The sequence below is a fragment of the Canis aureus genome, chromosome X (assembly GCF_053574225.1).
Source record: "Canis aureus isolate CA01 chromosome X, VMU_Caureus_v.1.0, whole genome shotgun sequence".
NCBI classification, from domain to species: domain Eukaryota; kingdom Metazoa; phylum Chordata; class Mammalia; order Carnivora; family Canidae; genus Canis; species Canis aureus.
In genome coordinates this window covers 82,694,532-82,713,149 of record NC_135649.1, presented here as the reverse complement: position 1 = coordinate 82,713,149, position 18,618 = coordinate 82,694,532, and the positions used below count along the sequence as shown (strand labels likewise).

Genomic DNA, 18,618 nt, shown 5'->3' with positions numbered 1-18,618 from the left:
CACGCTCTATAATGATACCTCTATGAATACTAACTCACCTGTGAACTTGTGACCCCATGTGACCACATATGGCTCTTGTCACAGAGGGGAATTCACAGGCAAACACAACTGTACAGAGAAGCTGCGGTCACAGACACACACACCATTTCATTCAAGCAGATGGCCGCACAAAGCCACGTGCACACAAAGCTGTTCACAAATCAAGTCAGAAGAAATGTTCAGGGAGCGCATATACAGGTGCACAGACAGGAAAAGCTGGGGTGCAGAGAGGACACTTATTATCATTACAAAGAGGAAATCCAGAAAATACATCTCAAACTGCATGAGGAGGAAACAAAGGAACCAGATAGGACACAGTGGCCCCAAGAGAAACACCCATAGGGCACGCACAAAGGAGCTCACCACAGCCAGACACAAACGTGGCATCAGAGAAGAAAGACACACATACACAGGAGACACATGTATATGGGCAAGACACATAAACACACTTAGCACCCATAAGCAGTATAAAGGAGACACACAAATACCCAAGGAACATATACACCCAACCCCATATAGATGATTTGCACAAGCAGACAGCAGTGAAGCACAAGTAGTGAAGCACACGTAGTTTTCACAAGTGAAACATGTGAGTCCACAAGCAGTCATAGACACAAGATACAACCAGGCAAGTTACATAGCAAGATGTGGGTGGAGCTCCCATACGTATGTTTATGGCTGAGAACATGTACAGGCAGAGGATATTCAAATACACACACACACACACACACACACACACACACACACTCCCCTCGTCTATCCCAGCCTATTCTAGTGTCTCTCTCCTCTCATATTCCTCCTCCCCCACCCCCAGAGCCATACACATCTGTGCTACAGGCTGGCCAGGGAAAGAGACACCTGTCGGCAGAGGCCTTGGCCTACATGGCCATGGTATGTGTGTTGGGAGGAGGCAGGGGAGAGGTGTCTAGGGACGTGTCTAGATTTCAAGAAAAGTCGAAGCATCTGGCCAAAGAACTAGTGTACCTTGGACAAAAAAACAGATGCCCCCACCCACCACATCCCAGCAGCAACTTCCTGCCCTGATCATCCCCCTGCCCTCCCAGGGCCTTCCCCAGCCCTCCAACATTGCCCAGTGCAGGGCCACCAGGCACACAGCAGGTGCTAGATAAATGCCGCTTATCAAGTGTCATATTATCATCATTTTTACTTTTATTTCTGCCAAGCGACTTCTTCTAGAAGAGGGATGGGCCTGCATCCAGCCCCGCGCCTCATAGCTTAGCTAAGTTTCAGGGCAAATGGCAAGTGTTCAACATATGCTGGTAGGAGGAAAAACAAAGGGAAAGTAAAATCTGGCTGCGGAGGGAGGGCAGCTTGCTTTAGAAGGAACAGATGTCTTTAAAGCTTGACCGAGGGCTTGAGTCTGTGCCAGGGATAAGAATGCTTTGTTAGTTCATTGAAGTAAGGTCATCTCTTGGGGTCATTTAAGGCTTTTGTTGGTTCAGTTAAAGCAGACCCTTTTGCGACATTTGGGATTCCGATAGAGTCTATTAAAAGTCGATTTGGGTTCCTGTCGGTTCTTATAAGCAGATCCCTGCTTTTCATTAAAACAGGTCACTACTCAGCAGCCTTCAGGGGAGGGAGCCACGGAGCAAAGCAGTTAACAGCATGAGCTTTCCCAGCTCTGCCACTTACTAGCTGTGTGGCCTGGAGTAAGTTCTGAAGCCTCGGGGTCTCAGCCGCACCCCACCCCCAGCATAATAGCATCGAAGTCTTAGGGCCCCTGGGAAGACTGAATGAATTAATACAGGTAAAGCACTTAGAACAATGCCTGACACACAGTAATTGCTCAATAACATATTTGTGAAAGGAATTAATGAATTCTTCTCTGCCTGTGAAAGCAACCCCCCACTGGGCTGCATTTAGGATTCTAATCTCTCCTTTCAGGCAGGCTCCCCACAGAGACACTCTTCCGTCCCTCAAAGCAGCCCCTGGGCAGCAAGGCTTTTAGAGTCAGTGTCTGGTCCCCTGCACCTGGACACCCGCCCACCCCACCCCCCGTCTTTCCCTCCTCCGGTAAGATGCCCTCCACGGTACAGAGCTGGCCTGGCAGCTCCCCGCTCCTTGACCTCTTCAGGAGGCTGAGGGGAGGACACTTTTACACTCAGTGGGGTGCCGGGTGGGAGCTGCAGGCCGACACCCTACTTCGGGAAAAGCCTGGGGAGTTCAGAGCCTGGATCCTGTCCCCCAATTCCCCCAGCCCTGCTGGAGGAAGCAAGTTGCTTTGCAAAAAATTAAACATCCTCTTTGTGAGAGGCAAGAAAACAGGACGTGGGAAGCATCCCACAGGGTGAACATGGGCCCCCAATGCTTGGCACCCCCTCCTCTCTGTGGAGCAGTGGCCAGGTGGCTTGAACCCTTGCTTTCTCACACTTGCTCACCTCCACAGGGGAGCCGTGTTCCCACCGCCCCCACAAGGCCCTGGAGCGCTGCTGACCAGCTCTTGCTTCCTCCCTGGCTCTTGGGAACTCCTCCGGGAAGGGCTTCTCGTCCTTGTCTCTGCTCATCTGTCTACACCTCCCAGGGTGCCCCCCACTCCACATGAATGCAGAACACACCACTGAGGAAAGAATAAAGGAACAAAGCAACAAAAGGGTGGGTTCAACAAACATCTATTGAACACCATCTGTGTGCCTGGCCCTGTTCTAGGGCTGGGAGGCAGCAGCAAACAAGATAGAACAAAATTCCTGCCTAGCGAAGCTCATATTTCTAAGGAATGATGAATCAATTGTTGACTTCTTTGAATACTCACCAAACTTGTTATCACTTCAGGGTCTTTGCACTTGCGGCTGGCTGCTGGTGCCTGGAATGCTCTTCCTCTAAATATTCCTCAGATGCATTTCCCTTTAGGTCTCAGCTCAAATGCCACCTCCTCAGAGAAGTCTTCCGTGACTATGCTGTCTAAAAGAGCAACTCAACCCCTCTGTTACTCTCCATCCCTTTCACCCTACTTTGTTATTCTTCATTCCTTTTTATCACCACCTGACATCACATTGTATATTTACCCCTATAAGATGTTTAATTTAGTACAATGACTAGAGTAAGTAAATGTATATGGATACCAATATATTTATATATATCAGCATATACATTTAAATATATGCATAAGATGATATGTGTATTTTATATATATACTATACAAAATACATAAATACATAAATTATACAGTTTCTTATATTTACATGTAATAGTATATTTATATTTATTTCTTACAAATATATAACCTATACACTAGTGAGTGAATATTATACATCACTATATTTCTTTACAATCACATACATATTAAGCAGCATATATGTTTATACACCTAATGTAGTATACAGCCTCCCTATATATCTATAAACTGGGGATGATTACAGTAACTACTTCATATAGTTGTCATTTGGATTAAAATGAGTTCCAGGAAAGAATCCAGCAGTGCACTGGAGCCAAGTTTGCAGACTGCTTTTTCAATTTTCAGGAATATCGCGACAGAGTTGTTAAGCAGTTATTATTTAAAATGAAATAATATAAACTTACAATTAAATAAATGAGATTATTTATTATTTAGAAAATGATACTCAAAACTCGTCACTTCCTGACTATTTTACTACATTTCACTATTCTCTATGCTTTGGAGGTCTATTTGAACTGTATGGTAGAAATATTACACTAATGCATCTCTTCCGAATTTTGTTCCGTGACTACACGTCAGTAATTTAAAATCTGACAAGATAATAGTATGGAAAACTGGCAAATGTGAGAAATCGGGGCTTTCTCCCTCCCCGCCCCCAGCCCAAAGAGCTCTTTAGTCATTTACCAGCACACCACTGAGAGCACTTGGAATAGATGCTTGACATATGGTAAATGCTTTAATGCTTCCATTACTATATTTGCTTGTGCACCGGGTCGCGATGCAGTTTTTAGTGGGTTGAAGTTAAAAACGTTTGAGGAACACAGAATCACAAAAGGACACTGTGCTGAACTACGCCTATTTAAATCCTCCCGATAACTCTGTGAAGCTATATGACTCATTAGCCCTATTTCACAGAGGGAGAAACTGAAGTTCTGAAAGGTACAACTCAAGTGGGTTCGAATTTGGCCACAGACCGGCTTCCGCGCTCTAGCGCACTTAATTAACGCACTTTCCTTTTTTTAAGATTTTTCTGTTTATTTATTCATGAGAGACACAGAGAGGGGGAGAGAGAGGCAGAGGAAGAAGCAGTCTCCATGCAGGTAGCCCGACGTGGGACTCGATCCCGGGTTTCCAGGGCCACGACCTGGGCCGAAGGCGGCGCTAAACCGCTGAGCCACCCAGGTGTCCCCAATAGTACTTTCCTAACAGGTTCTAGGACTCTAGCTCTAATTTCACTTCGCAACACGGCTAAAACGAACGGATTCCGTCGTGCGCGCTGCATCTTGGGAAATGTAGTCCCCGGTGAACACGCTGGTCCGAAATAGGAGGGGCGGGGAGTGAAACGATCTTAGCCTTGGAACAAAGGAAGGGTCGGTTCTTGCGCCTCGCGGTATTTCAGCCGCACAGTGCGCGACTTCAGCCACTCGGCTCGGCCCCGTTGCATGCTGGGAACAGCAGTCCATGAGACCAACTACGTCGACACAAGATGACGGGACTCACGTTGTACGTTCAGGTCGGGTTCGCGCCTAGCGGAGCCTTCGCGTTCCAAGATGACAGGCTCGCCACGCTGCGGGAGTCCGTAGGCATGCGCGACAGGCATTTGGACTAAGAACACAAACTGAAGCCTTAGGATTTCTGGCGAGTCCGCGCTTTCGCCGAGTCTCGGGCTATTCACGGACCAGTCTCCTCGTCCCCCTTCTCCCCACTCTGAAAGCTAAGGTAGGCCCTGGGGGAGCGGAGGACGTGGGTCCAGGCCGAGATGGCTGTGGCACGCCTGCGCTGTCCCGCTGGCGAGGGAAGGAGGGAAGTTCGCCTTCCGTGCTGCAGCCGCATAGTCTGGGTGGCTGGTGCCGGTTGGGCTGCAGGCGCCAAGGTTTGTCTGTAGAAGATAACCGCTGTGCGGGGTGGACTGGGAGGCTGGAGGGCGCAGGGGTCCAGGTATTGGAGGAACTTCCTTGAATGGGGTCTGGTGGTCCCAATGGGGACGTGGGCTTTGAGGCAATGATGCGAGACCGAGAGCGTGGCCAGAGGACTGTTAGTGGGGCAGGTAGGTGAGTCGCAGGAAAGTACTGGGGGTCTGATGGGCATTGTTAGCGTGGAATCGATGGGGGCTAATAGGAGTGCTTTAGTCAACATGTTCATGGGGGCCAGGGGTGTGTTCATTGATGAAAGAAGGGGTGGTAGAGTGGGCAGGTAGAAAGAAGATAACAGGAGGTGGATGGGGGTATGATCCCTGAGGGACTGCTGAGGTATGTTAAACAAGTTAATAAATAAAGAGCGATGGGACAGTAGTAAGCCAAACAATAATGGTGAAGCTATGGAGGGAATAATAGAGGCCAGTGGGAGTCGTGATCAAGGAGCCAATGGGGGCAGTGATCACAGAAAAGTGAATGGGAGGGAGAAGGTGTGTTGTAGTCAAAAGGTTTGGGTGATGTAGCATGATAATTGAGGAATTGATGGGAACAGGGTGAACAAAGAGAGGGTAATAGTAAGCTGCTGGGGTGTGATCAAGTGATTATTGAGGGGGCAAGGTGGACATTGAGGGAGAATGGGGAACTGATGTTTGATCATAGGGGTTAACATGTGTGATAATTAAAGGATTACAAGGGCTAATGGTGAGATCTATGAAGGATCAGTTGGAGGGCTGATTAAGAGCATAATGGGAAGCTTAAATAGGCCAGGATTTTCTACATATTCATGGAGATTGATAAGGATGAAGTAATAAAGGAGTTACTGGGGGCCTAATCATTTATTAATGGGGAATGGGGTAGGGAGAGATTAAGGGAGTGAGGAGTACAATAAAGTAGTATTAGGATAATGGGAATAAAAGCAAGGGATTTATAGTGGGCTGATAGAGGTGTATGAATTTAGAGGCCATGAAGACAGCTGGGGAGATAGATGGTCAGTGAGATGTTAATGGGGATGAGGTGAGTGGAGATGCATTCAAAGTCAGTGTTACAGGGCTTGATGTGTGGAGTATGGGGGGCAGCAGTGGGAGGTCAACGGGGTCGGTAATGGGTCATCTATTAGTATTGGGTTTGGGGATCTGTGAGGTGAGTGGAGGAGTCTGTGGAGTGAGCAGGGTGGGTTCTGTGGGGTGAGCAGTGAATCCTTAGAGTTCAGTGATGGAGTCCCTCGGGCCTTGTGAGGTCAGTGGGGTTAGGGACTGGGCTCTACTTTTCTCATCTTCTGAGTGAGCTGTCATGGGGTTCATGGGGGCGGTTGTGTGGTTCTTATTGCCCTGAAGACATAGATGGTAGCCCACTCACCCAGTTACTGATACAGTGCAGCATGAGCTTACTGTTGGCAGGTCCCTGGGCAAACAGCGTGTGAGATGGGACGGACATCGAAGGACAAGCGGGATGTCTACTACCGCCTGGCCAAGGAGAATGGCTGGCGTGCCCGCAGTGCCTTCAAGCTGCTACAACTTGACGAGGAATTCCATCTCTTCCAAGGTCCCCACCTGGTGGGCGAGTTACTGGGGAATGGGGTGGGCAAAGGAAATAGAAAAGTGGGCCATGCCTGCAGAGCTTCCTATGGTAGGTGGGCTGACTGGGAGGGTCTATGGGGCAGGGGCCAGGCAGGAAGAGGGGCAGGTACTTGAAAGGAGTTGGGCATGGATAGATGTGGGTGGAGAGGGGTGAACTTTGCAGGGCTCGGGGTTGGAGAGGTGGCTGCAACTGACCATTACACCTTCCTGTGTGTGCTCAGGCGTGACACGGGCAGTTGACCTGTGCGCAGCCCCAGGCAGCTGGAGCCAGGTGCTGAGTCAGAAAATTGGGTGAGTGTGGAGTCCCAGATGGGGCAGCCAGGAGGGTAGGCCAGGTCAGGGATGAGCCAAGAGTAAAAACTGGGCTGACATGGGTCATGTTGTCCACAGGGGCCAGGGTTCCGGCCATGTGGTGGCTGTGGACCTTCAGGCTATGGCTCCGTTACCAGGTGTGTTACAGATCCAAGGGGACATCACCCAGGTAAGAGTATTGCTGGGGGTATTGGAGTGTATCCTGGGCCAGAGCCCCTCTAACCTGGCAGCTACGCAAAGTGGAAGAGAAAGAGAGAGAGTAACCAAGAGAACCTGAGAGAGTGTAACAGTGGAGAAACAGAGCCAGCAGGTCATCATCGCAGAGACAGCTAAAAATGATGGGACTGGGTCCCCAGAGATGGAGCCCAGTCTTAGACCAGCAAAGCCTGAGGTTTGGCTGACCCAAGGTTGCTGGCTAGGACCATGGGCAGGTGGTGTTAGAGGGCTGCAGACAGGGGGGCCTGGGACCACTTTTCTTCCCTCTCTTCCATAGCTGTCCACTGCCAAGGAGATCATCCAGCACTTTGAGGGCTGCCCAGCGGACCTAGTGGTGTGTGACGGGGCTCCTGATGGTAAACAGCAGGGGTTGGGAGACCAGGCGGGGCCCTGTGTGTGTCCTTCTCTGTGGCTCCCACATCTGTTGGCTTCTTTCTTTCTCTCTCTTTTTTTAGAGAGGTGGGGGCAGAGGGAAAGGGAGAATCATAAGCAGGCTCCATGCCCAGTGTAGGACATGGGGCTCAGTCTCACAACCTTGAGATCATGACCTGAGCTGAAATTGAGAGTCGGACACTGAACCAACTGAGCCTCCCAAGCACCCTCTGTTGGCTTCTTTCACCACTTCAGCTACTCCCTGCCTTCCCTCTGCTTTCAGCTGTCCCCCCACATCTAGCAATTTCTCCCTACCCCTGCTTCCTCAATCTCTGCTTCTGTCTCCTCCATCTCTACACCCTATTGTTTTGGTTTTGGCTGCTATCCACCCTTCCCTTTGCCCATCTCTCATATGCAACTGTTTCTATTGTACTGATCATTCATGTTTTTCAGTCAGCTGTTCACTCAGTGCACATTTATTGAGCATTTATTATATGTCGGGCACTGTGCTACATGTGGGGAAGACATTTGTGTATAAAATTCTTTTTTTTTAAAGATTTTATTTATTTATTCATGAGAGACACAGAGAGAGAGAGGCAGAGACACAGGCAGAGGGAGAAGCAGGCTCCATGCAGGGAGCCCGATGTGGGACTTGATCCTGGGACTCCAGGATCACGCCCTGAGCCAAAGGCAGATGCTCAACCACTGAGCCACCCAGGCGTCCCTGTGAATAAAATTCTTATGTGACCTCATAGACCTAATATTCTAGTGGGAGCAGAGGGAAAAGAAACAAATGATGGAGTCACATAGTATGTGAAGAGATAATAGGTACCATGAGGAAAGTCAATGGAAAGGAGGGGACAGGGAGTACCTGTTGGAATTTTAAGTAAAGTGGACGGAAAGGCCCCCAGGACTTTAACACAAAGACCTAACAGAGGTGAGGGGAGTAGTCCAGGGGCATATCTGGAGAAAGAACAGTCCAAGTAGAGGGACCAGCCAGTGCAAAGGCCCCAAGGTGGAGGATGTTTGGCATATGCGAGGGCCTGTGAGGATCAGAGTGGTTAGGGACGCCTGGGTGGCTCAGCGGTTGAGCATCTGCTTTCGGCTCAGGGCATGATCCCAGAGTCCTGGGATAGAGTCCCACATCAGGCTCCCTGCATGGAGCCTGCTTCTCCTCTCTCTTCCTGTGTCTCTGCATCTCTCTCTGTCTCTCATTAATAAATAAATATTTTTTTAAAAAAAAGGATCAGAATTGTTAGATTAGAGGGAGTGAGGGGGAAAGTGGTAGCAGGGGAGGTCAGAGAGACAGGGTGGGGGAAGGTCCTTGTGTGGGGTCCTCGTGGGCCCCAGTGAGCATTGTGGCTTTTTCCTTGAGATGAGAACTCAGAAAAAAAACATGAGACGGTTGTGAGCAGAGGAGGGCCATGCCTGGCTCAGCTTATGACCGGACCCCTCTGGCTGCTCTGAGCAGTGTGAGGGGGCAAGGGTGGGAGTAGGAGGCGACTGCAGTAGCCCAGGTGGACAGTGTAGCCCAGAGTGGTGGTGGCAGAGATGAGAGGATCAATCCAGCAGATCTTCTGCAAGTACAGCCAACAGGACTTGCTAACGCTTCAACATGGATGTGAGGAGAGAACAGAGTATGTCAAGGTTACTGAGGTTTTTGGCCTAGAACAGCTGGAAAGATCAGATGGAATGGGAAAAGTGGGGTAAGGAGAGAGGTTTGAGCAGAAAGGTCAGGAGTCTGGTCTTGGACATGCTGAGTCTGAGATGTCCAGTCTGATCTGTGAGTCAGGTGCTCAGAGGAGCAGTCTGGGTTGGAGGTAAGAAATAATAATAATGATACTTGTATATAAGGTGGTTTGGAAAATTAGAATGAGTTCCTAAGGGTTCAGAGCCCAGAACACGCATCCAGTTGGCAGGTGGTAATTTGCGTGCAGAACCTCAGTAGGAGGAGAGCCTGGGAAATGGTTGTAGCATCCTGACCTGTCTGGGATGAGGAGATAGCCAGAACCGGCTGGCCCTCCTAACACTGTTCTTCTTGCTGCAGTAACTGGCCTCCATGATGTTGATGAATATATGCAGGCCCAGCTCCTCCTAGCCGTGAGTAACCTTGGCCACCCCTGCCTCAGTTTGGACCCCTCATGCCTGTCTCCACCTCAGCCTTAGCCATTTGTCCTGCCCACAGGCTCTGAATATTGCTACACATGTCTTGAAGCCAGGGGGATGCTTTGTAGCCAAGGTGAGCATTGGAGGACCTGGTGAGGGCAAAATAAGGGTCCTCCAGGGCCGCCCTTGTGCCTTCATCCCGTCTCCTTGCCCTACAGATCTTCCGAGGCCGGGATGTGACCCTGATCTACAGCCAGCTGCGAGTCTTCTTCTCTAATGTGCTCTGTGCTAAGCCCAGGAGCAGCCGCAACTCCAGCATAGGTCAGTGGGGTGCAACGGACAGGCAGGCAGACACGAATCTTGGGGATGCATCTTGTGTGGGGTGGAGGTAGCAGTCACCCCTCGCTCTACCTTCCACCCACAGAGGCCTTCGCTGTCTGTCAGGGTTATGACCCCCCTGAAGGCTTCCTTCCAGACCTGACCAAACCCCTGCTGGACCATTCGTACGGTGAGAGCCAGAGTTCTGGGCCCCCTCCCTGGGGAGACTCTACCCCCTTATGGAATGTATGTCTTAGGAGGGCCCTCAGCCCCACCCCTGTATGGATGTTTTGTCCCAGGAGGATCTTCATCCCAGTCTTCTCATGGTTACTCTTGGGTCCCAAGTCCTGCCCCAGTGGAGATTACGCCCACCTAAGTTTCTAGCCTAAGAAGACTGGGTCACGCACCCAGGTGGATACTCCACCCCTGCATGGGAATTTGGCCTCGAGAGAGTCTTTAGCCTGGTCCCTAGAGGGAAAAGGCACAGAGCCTGCTCTTAAGGTGAACACACTTGAGTGAGACAGGGTTCAGGCAGCGTATGGTAGAATGGCAGGTGAACATAAGGCGCAGTGTGAGAAGAGCAGGAGAGGGGGATGCTCTAGAATAGGTGATCTTGGAGGGGCTCCCTGAGGTGATCTGAACAAAATGAAGGATTTCTGGTGGAGTGTGAGAGTAGCTGGTAGGTACATAGGAAGGATTCTGTACCCTTGCTGTAGAAGGAGTCCCAACTGGTCCCAGGCATCCCAGTCCTGTCCTGTCTTATTTCTCCCTGCTTGTCAGATCCAGATTTCAACCAATTAGATGGTCCCACTCGCATCATTGTGCCATTTGTGACCTGTGGAGACCTGAGCTCCTATGATTCAGACCGCAGTTACCCACTGGACGTGAGTGCCCAACCAATAGTAGGCAGGGGATGGCGGGGTAGAGGGGCTCTCCTGGGTTCTCATATCCTCACCATCTTCCCCCAATGTGTCCCTGCAGCTAGAGGACGGCTCAGAATATAAGTACACTCCACCCACGCAGCCCCCCATCTCGCCACCGTACCAGGAGGCCTGCACGTTGAAGAAGAAGGGGCGGCTGGCCAAGGAGCTCCGCCCCCAGGACTGCCCCATCAGCACAGTGGACACGCTGTCCCAGCCCCTGGCGGCCCCACAGCGCCACACCCTGCTGGCCCCTGAGGTCCGGAAACCTGTGGCCCAGGGCCCTCTGTGCCCTTTCTCTGAGCCCACAGTGAGCCCCTCTTAGTGTACCTCTCTCTGTCCCCAAATGGCGTGGTTCTGGGGCAGGGTGGAATGCTCATCCCTGCCTCCCAGCAACTATAAAAAGTTGATGGGTAAAACCAAGTGTAATGAATGGAAAAGCTTGGCAAGTACCTGAGTCATTTTTCTTTTTCTTGGGTAGGTGGAAGACAGTGAAATGAATTGTTCGCCTTAATACACTCAGGTAAATTTGCCTTTTTAGCTAATAGTTTGAGTGAAGAGCACCTTTAAGAAAAAAAACTCAGGAAATTTTCACCTTTGAAATGTTTATATCAACTGATAAGATTTCAGTCAGCCCACCTTTACTAAGTACCTGATGTCACATGCCAAGAACTGCTTTCAGCGTTTTAGGTATGGAGGCATTCAGCAAACTGTTTCTTTTTTTTTTTTAATTAATTAATTAATTTATTTATGATAGTCACACACACAGAGAGAGAGAGAGAGAGAGAGGCAGAGACATAGGCAGAGGGAGAAGCAGGCTCCATGCACCGGGAGCCCGATGTGGGATTCGATCCCGGGTCTCCAGGATTGCGCCCTGCACCAAAGGCAGGCGCCAAACCGCTGCGCCACCCAGGGATCCCAGCAAACTGTTTCTTAACCACACGCTGTGTGCCAGGCATTGTTCTAGTTTGGGAGATAAAGCAGGGAACAGAACAGGCAAATATTCTGGTGCTGGTGGAGCTTCCAGATTGGGAAAGGGGTAATAAAAACAGCTTATGAATGCAGGAGTTTCTACACACGGCATACACATAGATACATTATATATGCATACTTGTACACATACACATTTCTAGCTTTCATTTCAGTATATATAGCTTAAATTATACTGTAGATATAAAGGTATATTTATATATATATATCATATATATATGTAAAGGTAATAAGGGATATAAAAATTTTTTTTAAAGATTTTATTTATTTATTCATGAGAGACACACAGAGAGGCAGGCTCCATGCGGGGAGCCTGATGTGGGACTTGATCCCGGGTCTCCAGGATCACACCCTGAGCTGAAGGCAGATGCTTAATTGCTGAGCCACCCAGGCATCCCAAGAATTATTTTTAATAAAGTAAGGTAAACAGAATCAGGAATTTCAGGGGTGGCAGTTTTTCAGTTTTTAAATGGGTTATCATGGAAGGGCTTACTGAGGTAATGTTTGAGCCAAGACCTAAAGGAGGTGAGGGAGGAAATGCATGTGTTCATCTAGGGGAAGAATGTTCCACGGAGAGAGAGTAGCAAATGCAAAGATCCTGAGGTAGAACTATGGCTGGTGTGTAAGGGAGTAGCGAGGGGCCAGTTCTGCTCCTAAGAAATAAGTACCAGAATTCTTCACTGGCACTATTTGTACCCTCAGGCTAGATATAGCCCAAACATCTATTAACTGCAGAGTGGATCATTAAATCATGGTATATTCACAGTGGGGAATTACACAGCAATGAGAATGAACATACTACAATTATGAAAACACCTTGTCAGTCCTTAAACTGAACCTATATAAAACATGTAAGTGTGTATTTTTCTGTATGTTACAGTTCACAATAGAAGTGGTAGGGGGGAAGGTCAAAAAATGTTAGTACTGGGGCACCTGGGTGGCTCTGTCAGTTGGGCATCTGCCTTGGGCTCAGGATGATCCCGGGGTCCTAGAATCAAGCCCCACAATCAGGCTTCCTGCTCAAGGCGGAGGCTGCTTCTCACTTTGCCTCTCCCTCTGCTTGTGCTCTCTCTCTGCCTGTCAAATAAATAAATAAAATTTTTTTAAGTTTTTAAAAATTTTTTATTTATTCATGAGAGACACAGAAAGAGAGGCAGAGACGCAGGCAGAGAGAGAAGAAGCAGGTTCCATGAAAGAAGCCTGATATGGGACTCAATCCTGGGACTCCAGGATCACGCCCTGGGCCGAAGGCAGACACTCAACTGCTGAGCCACCCAGGGGTCCCAAGTACTGACATTTCTTTAAAGATTTTATTTATTGGGATGCCTGTCTTCAGCTTAGGGCATGATCCCAGGTCTGGGAATTGAATCCTACATCAGGTTCCCTGTGGGGAACCTGCTCCCTCTGCCATTGTCTCTGCCTCTGTGTGTGTGTGTGTTTCTCATGAATAAATAAATAAAATCTTTAAAAAGAAATGTTAGTAGTTGAGTGAAAAATAATTATGGGAGAATGTATGTTTAAAATTTTCTCTGTCCCTGATTTTAGGTAGCTGGCAGTCTACTACAACCCAGAAGCTGTTTGGCGACAGGAAAACGAAAGAACTTACATTGATGAACTCATTTTCAAATATCTCATCAACGGGTCCTGAACATTCAAGCCCTGAATGGTAACCCACAACAACTAGCAGGAGCCCAGCAAGGAAAGCAACAGCACAGTATGCCTGTCTACACCACAGAGGGGATTTTTGAGCGAGGCCTTGCCTCCTTTCTAAATCTTTCCAGAGGTGTCCTGATTATTTCTAGAGTTTACCCCCAAAGTAGGGGTTCTTCACCGTATAGAAATCAGGGGTATCTGTGAACCTGATGGAGGAAAATCTTACATCTTTATTTTCACTAATATAACTGAAATTTCACTAATATAACTAAAATTTAGCTTTACTCCCCAATAGGAATACTGGCAACAAATCACAATAGTAAAAGCAGTGCCTGTTACCTTTTACCTTCCCACCAATACAAATTAGTTACTTTTTATGTTCCATTACAGTTTTTGCAGGCAACTTAAGATGCTGTTCACGTTTGGCACTACTTTGACTTATAGAAGATCTTATAATTTGATGTACTAATAAAAAAGTCCATATATTACTGTATGCCAGTGTTGTTTCATTTTAATATATATAGTAATATTTGTTCTCATTAACATAAGACATAAATTTAAAGTATACAACCTAATTCAATGTATACTTATTGCAGAATGATTACAGTAAGTTAATATGCATCACCTCACAGAAATTTTTTCCTGTGATAGGAACTTTTAAGATCTCTCTCTCTTCTCTCTTTTTTTAAGATTTTATTTTATTTATTCATGGGAGACACAGAGAGAGAGGCAGAGACATAGTCAGAGGGAGAAGCAGGCCCCCTTGTAGGGAACCTGATGCGGGACTTGATCCGGGGACTCCAGGATCATGCTCTGAGCTGAAGGCAGACACTCAAATGCTGAGCCACCCAAGTGTCCCAAGATCTCTCTCTTTTCTAAATATTTTATTTAGCCATTTGAGAGAGAAAGAGTGCAGGGGTGAGGAGGGGGAGAGAGATAAGAGCAGGCTCCCTGCTGAGCAGGGAGCCCGACACAGTGCTCGATCCCGGGACCACCCCAAGACCACAACCCAAGCCAAAGACAAGCCCATCTGACTGAGATACCCAGGCATCCCCAAGATCTACTCTCTTAGAACCTTTCAAATATATGATCTGGATAATCATAGTCACTATCCAGTACCTTACAGCCCTAAACTTATAACTTGAAGTTTGTACCTTTTGACCACCTTCACCCATTTGACCCCTGCCTCTGGCAACCATCGATTTATTGTCTGTTTCTAGGAGTTTGGGCTTTTTTAGATTACACATACAAGATCTTCACTTCATAGTATTTGTCTTTCTCTAACTTATTGCACTTAGCACAATGGACTTGAGGTCCATCTGTCTCACAAATGGCAGGATTTCCTTTCCATGGCCAAGTAATCTTCTATTGTATATATAAATACATATACCACACTTTATCCATTCATCTGTCGACAGACAAGTAGTTTTTTCTCATATCTCTGCAACAAGAACCCCTATAAGCGATGTCAGAAAGTCTGCCCTGACTGCAGTGCTGAATTTCTACAAGTTAGCCAACAGGAGCTGCCAAGCTCACCAGCTACACAGGCAGAACTAGTTTCTGTAGCTTACACCTGTGTCTAGAAACACATTCTCTTTTTTTTTTTTTTTTGGTTAGAAACACATTCTCTGTGTACACCTCAATTTGGTGACCTCAGGACCACCCACATCCCAGTTGGTGACCCTAGATGTCTCTGTCCTTGACGGTGTGAACCTGGGCGTGTCCATACTGAGTCTATAACGCTGGATGTTGGGGATGGGGCACACTACACAATGTCAAACCAGGAGTCTTCTCACCCAAGCAGTGTGATTCTGGAAATGTATAACAGAAGTATCTGCGCAAAAGCCTACATGGCCATGGCATATCTGTACCTATTACCATGTAAATTCAAAGTGTCCACACTAGAGGCTGAGGCCCCAGGAGTAGCCAACTAAATCTCCAGGAGTATAAACACGCCAGCCCTTGAGACCCAGCAAATACCCACATATCAGGTTTTGTGTCCCTAATCGCATCCAACCCCATCTGTATGATATCTGGCGTATACACACAAGTCCCTGTGATGGGAATAATTTCCAATCCCCAGACTGTGTGACCCAGCAGTGTCCCAAGCCCTGAATGTGTGGCCCAGGAAGGGCCAGCCTAACTCAGTTTCAGTCTCCCAACTTTGGGAGCACCCTGTCTGGCTCTGAGTTTGGATACCATACCCTTGCAACTCCACACCCCTCCATGTGACCCCTGAATTTTCCACACCCAAGTCAATTTGTCTACAGAGGCATGTGTATCCCATACCATGTGTCCCCAGTTGAGCATTTACCATAGTCTGAATGACCCCTTGTGTGTCCTTAGGAGCACACCCCTCATCTGTGTTACCACAGAATTGTTCACACCCTAGTCCATCACCATAGGCCCAGTCGTTGTCCCCTGGGAGTGATCCTTCTTCAGACTTTGAAATGCCAGAAGTGTCCACACCAAGTCTATGTAATCCCAGGAGGGCCCACAGTCAGCCTGTTTCTCCAGAAGTCTCCACACAATAGCTTGTCTGTGTAAACCCAGGATGATCAACTTTCTACGTGACCATGGGAGAAGCCACAACCCGGTCTTTGTGTCCTCAGGGTGGCATACCCTTAGCCACCCTGATTCCTGGGGTTTTTACACCTTAGTCTATGTGATCAAATAAGTCTCCATGCCCCAAGCTCTGACCACCAGGGAGTCACTCCCTAGTCTGCAACTCTAAAGGGCTTTCCACACCTCAATCTCTGTGGCCCCAAGTCCATTCACTACATTGCCTGCGTGGCCATGGGAGTTTCCACTTCCCAGTCTGGGTGACCCTAAGAGCAGCCAAACTCTTGTCTGTATGATCCCAAGAGTGTCTATATCCCAAAGACTGTGAGCAGGGGAGTGTCTACACTTCAGTACAAACACTTTCTCTTCCTTCTCTTCCTTGTCTCTGGGACCACAGATGAGTCCTGGCTGTGTCCACATCCCAGTGTCTGACTACAGAAACGTCCAGAGCCCAGCCCATGAGGATGTGTCCCACGATCAATGTGAGTCCAGAAGTGGCATCAGCCCAGTCATTGTGACCACAGGAGTTTCCATATCACAGTCGGGGGCACCATGAGCTCATGTGTGGCAAACTGTGGTCACAGAGGTGTCCATACTCCAGTCTACGGGACTCCACACATGTCCACGGCTCAGTCTGTGATGTTCTGGGAGTGGTTTACACCAGTCCAGCCACTTCAGGAGTGTCCATTCCCCAGTCTCCATAACCTGTGAGTGTCCACACCTCCATCTTTGTGACAGAAGCAATGTCCAATTCCAACTCCGTTGTCCAAACCCCACCGTGTTGTCTATACCCCAGCCTGTATGGCCTCTCAAGGGTGTAGTCCCATCAGTAAGACCACAGTAGTAGGAAACTCCTGTGCCTGGGAGGCCTGGTAGGTCCATACTCCAGTCTGGGTAACCCAGGGAGGACATTCCCACATCTGTGTGACCAAATAAGTCTCCACACCCCCGTATCTGTGACTCCAGGGTAGACAGTTTCCCATTCCATGTGAAAAGAAGAGTACCCACGCCAAATTCTGTGTGACCACAAGGGTGCCCATTCCCCATCTCGAGACATCTCGAGATGTCTCGAGAGGCATCTTTGTTCCAGTTGGTGCGATTCCAGCAGAGTCGACACCACAAGCCATGTGTGATCACAAGGGTGTCCGTGGCCAAGCCTATGATAGATAACCCAGGAATATCTGTGCCACAGCCACATGACCACAGTAGCATCTACCTCCCAGTTTATGCACCTTCAGTGATGTCCTTGTCCTACTATGTGATCCTAGGCATGTCCAGACCCCAGAATTTGTGACTGAGAGTGTCCCAAAATTGAGCCTATGTAAAACCAGAAGATACCAGATCATAGTCCGTGTGGCCCAAGGTGTTCATGCCCCAAACAAGATGATCCAAGAGGTGTCCAAACTCCGGTCTGTGTGACCCCAATGTTGTCTACATGCCAGTCTGTGTGACACCAAAAGTCCCCACATACCAATCCATAAGGCTCTAAGAAAACACATCTGTGATACTTCAAGAGTGGCCACACCTCATTCCATGTGACCTCAACCATGTCCACATCCCAGTCTGTGTGACCCCTAAAGCCTCTACATCCTACCGTGTGACCCCAGAAGTGTTCCAAAGCAATCTATGTGATCCTGGGCAGTCCATCCCTCAATCAATATGTTCCCTGGATTGCTTATACCGAAATCTAGTGACTTCATGAGTGTCTACACCCTCAACTGTTTGATCCCAGGAGGGGCCACACCTCAGACTGTATGACCCTGGGAGGATCCATACACAAATCAGTGTGACCCCAGAAGGAGTTATGTCTGGAGGAAGAATGATCCAGACAAAGGGAAAAGCCAGTGCAAAGCCCCTGAGGTGGAACAGTGAGGAGACCAGTGTGGTGGGAGCAGAGTGAGCAAGGGGCCAGTGGCAGGTGGTGAAGCCAGAGAGGTGACAAGGGCCTGGTTCTGTAGGGCCTTGCAGGCCACAGAAAGGACTTTGGCTTTTTCTCTGTGAGATGGAACCACACCAGAGGTCTGAACAGAGGAGGACTGAGGGCCGACTTGGGTTGTAACAGAACCCTCTGGCTGCTGCCTTAAGGACAGACCGAAGCACCTGAATCAGATCAGAGAGGCTGATCAGTGCGGGACAGTGGCCCCAGGGCCCAACACTGTAACCACTTGACAGGTTTCCCTAGGAGGCCGTGCATTCTCTCAGGGGTATATGGTAGGGTTCCAGCCTCCTCCTGTCCTCCAGAAATGCAGCACATGTTAGGAGGAAGCCAGGCGATTGAGCGAAGATGCCCTCAGTGTGGGACCTTTGGCCAACTCTAACTTTCCCCGGGTCCTGGGTTCCCCACCTTTGGCAGATGAGTATAATCCCTCCCTGCCACTCTCTCCAGTGTCTCTCCAAGTGCACCAGCCTCCTTGATGTTCCTCAAATACACCAAGCATTATTTCACTCCAGGGCCTTTGCACCCTGGACACCCTTCCACCTGGGCACCCTTCCCAAGATAGATACGT

The 18,618-nt window shown here is 48.7% G+C and overlaps 1 protein-coding gene across 10 annotated transcripts; it reads left to right on the top strand.

Moving 5' to 3' along the window:
• The first annotated feature begins 4,609 nt into the window (after positions 1-4,609).
• Positions 4,610-14,042, top strand: FTSJ1 (FtsJ RNA 2'-O-methyltransferase 1). 10 transcript variants are annotated; one of them, XM_077890004.1, is made up of 13 exons: positions 4,610-4,891; positions 6,463-6,627; positions 6,884-6,953; positions 7,053-7,149; positions 7,468-7,546; positions 9,610-9,662; positions 9,748-9,801; positions 9,887-9,989; positions 10,093-10,176; positions 10,767-10,870; positions 10,968-11,216; positions 11,388-11,429; positions 13,442-14,042. In XM_077890004.1, the coding sequence occupies exons 2-12, from the start codon at positions 6,507-6,509 to the stop codon at positions 11,418-11,420; spliced, it is 1,047 nt and encodes a 348-aa protein (XP_077746130.1). In that variant the 5' UTR covers positions 4,610-4,891; positions 6,463-6,506; the 3' UTR covers positions 11,421-11,429; positions 13,442-14,042. The 10 variants fall into 10 exon arrangements, with proteins under 10 accessions (XP_077746130.1, XP_077746131.1, XP_077746129.1 ...); XM_077890005.1 differs by having other exon boundaries at positions 6,458-6,627; XM_077890003.1 differs by having other exon boundaries at positions 4,613-4,891; positions 6,483-6,627.
• The last annotated feature ends 4,576 nt before the right edge of the window (positions 14,043-18,618 follow it).

Excerpts from the sequence above, each read along its gene's own strand:
- FTSJ1 (XM_077889996.1), top strand. The coding sequence starts at position 4,932 with ATGGCTGTGGCACGCCTGCGCTGTCCCGCTGGCGAGGGAAGGAGGGAA. Across the intron at positions 5,046-6,482 it reads GTTGGGCTGCAGGCGCCAAG|GTCCCTGGGCAAACAGCGTG; the intron begins GTTTGTCTGTAG and ends TACTGTTGGCAG. Across the intron at positions 9,802-9,886 it reads GGGGATGCTTTGTAGCCAAG|ATCTTCCGAGGCCGGGATGT; the intron begins GTGAGCATTGGA and ends CTTGCCCTACAG.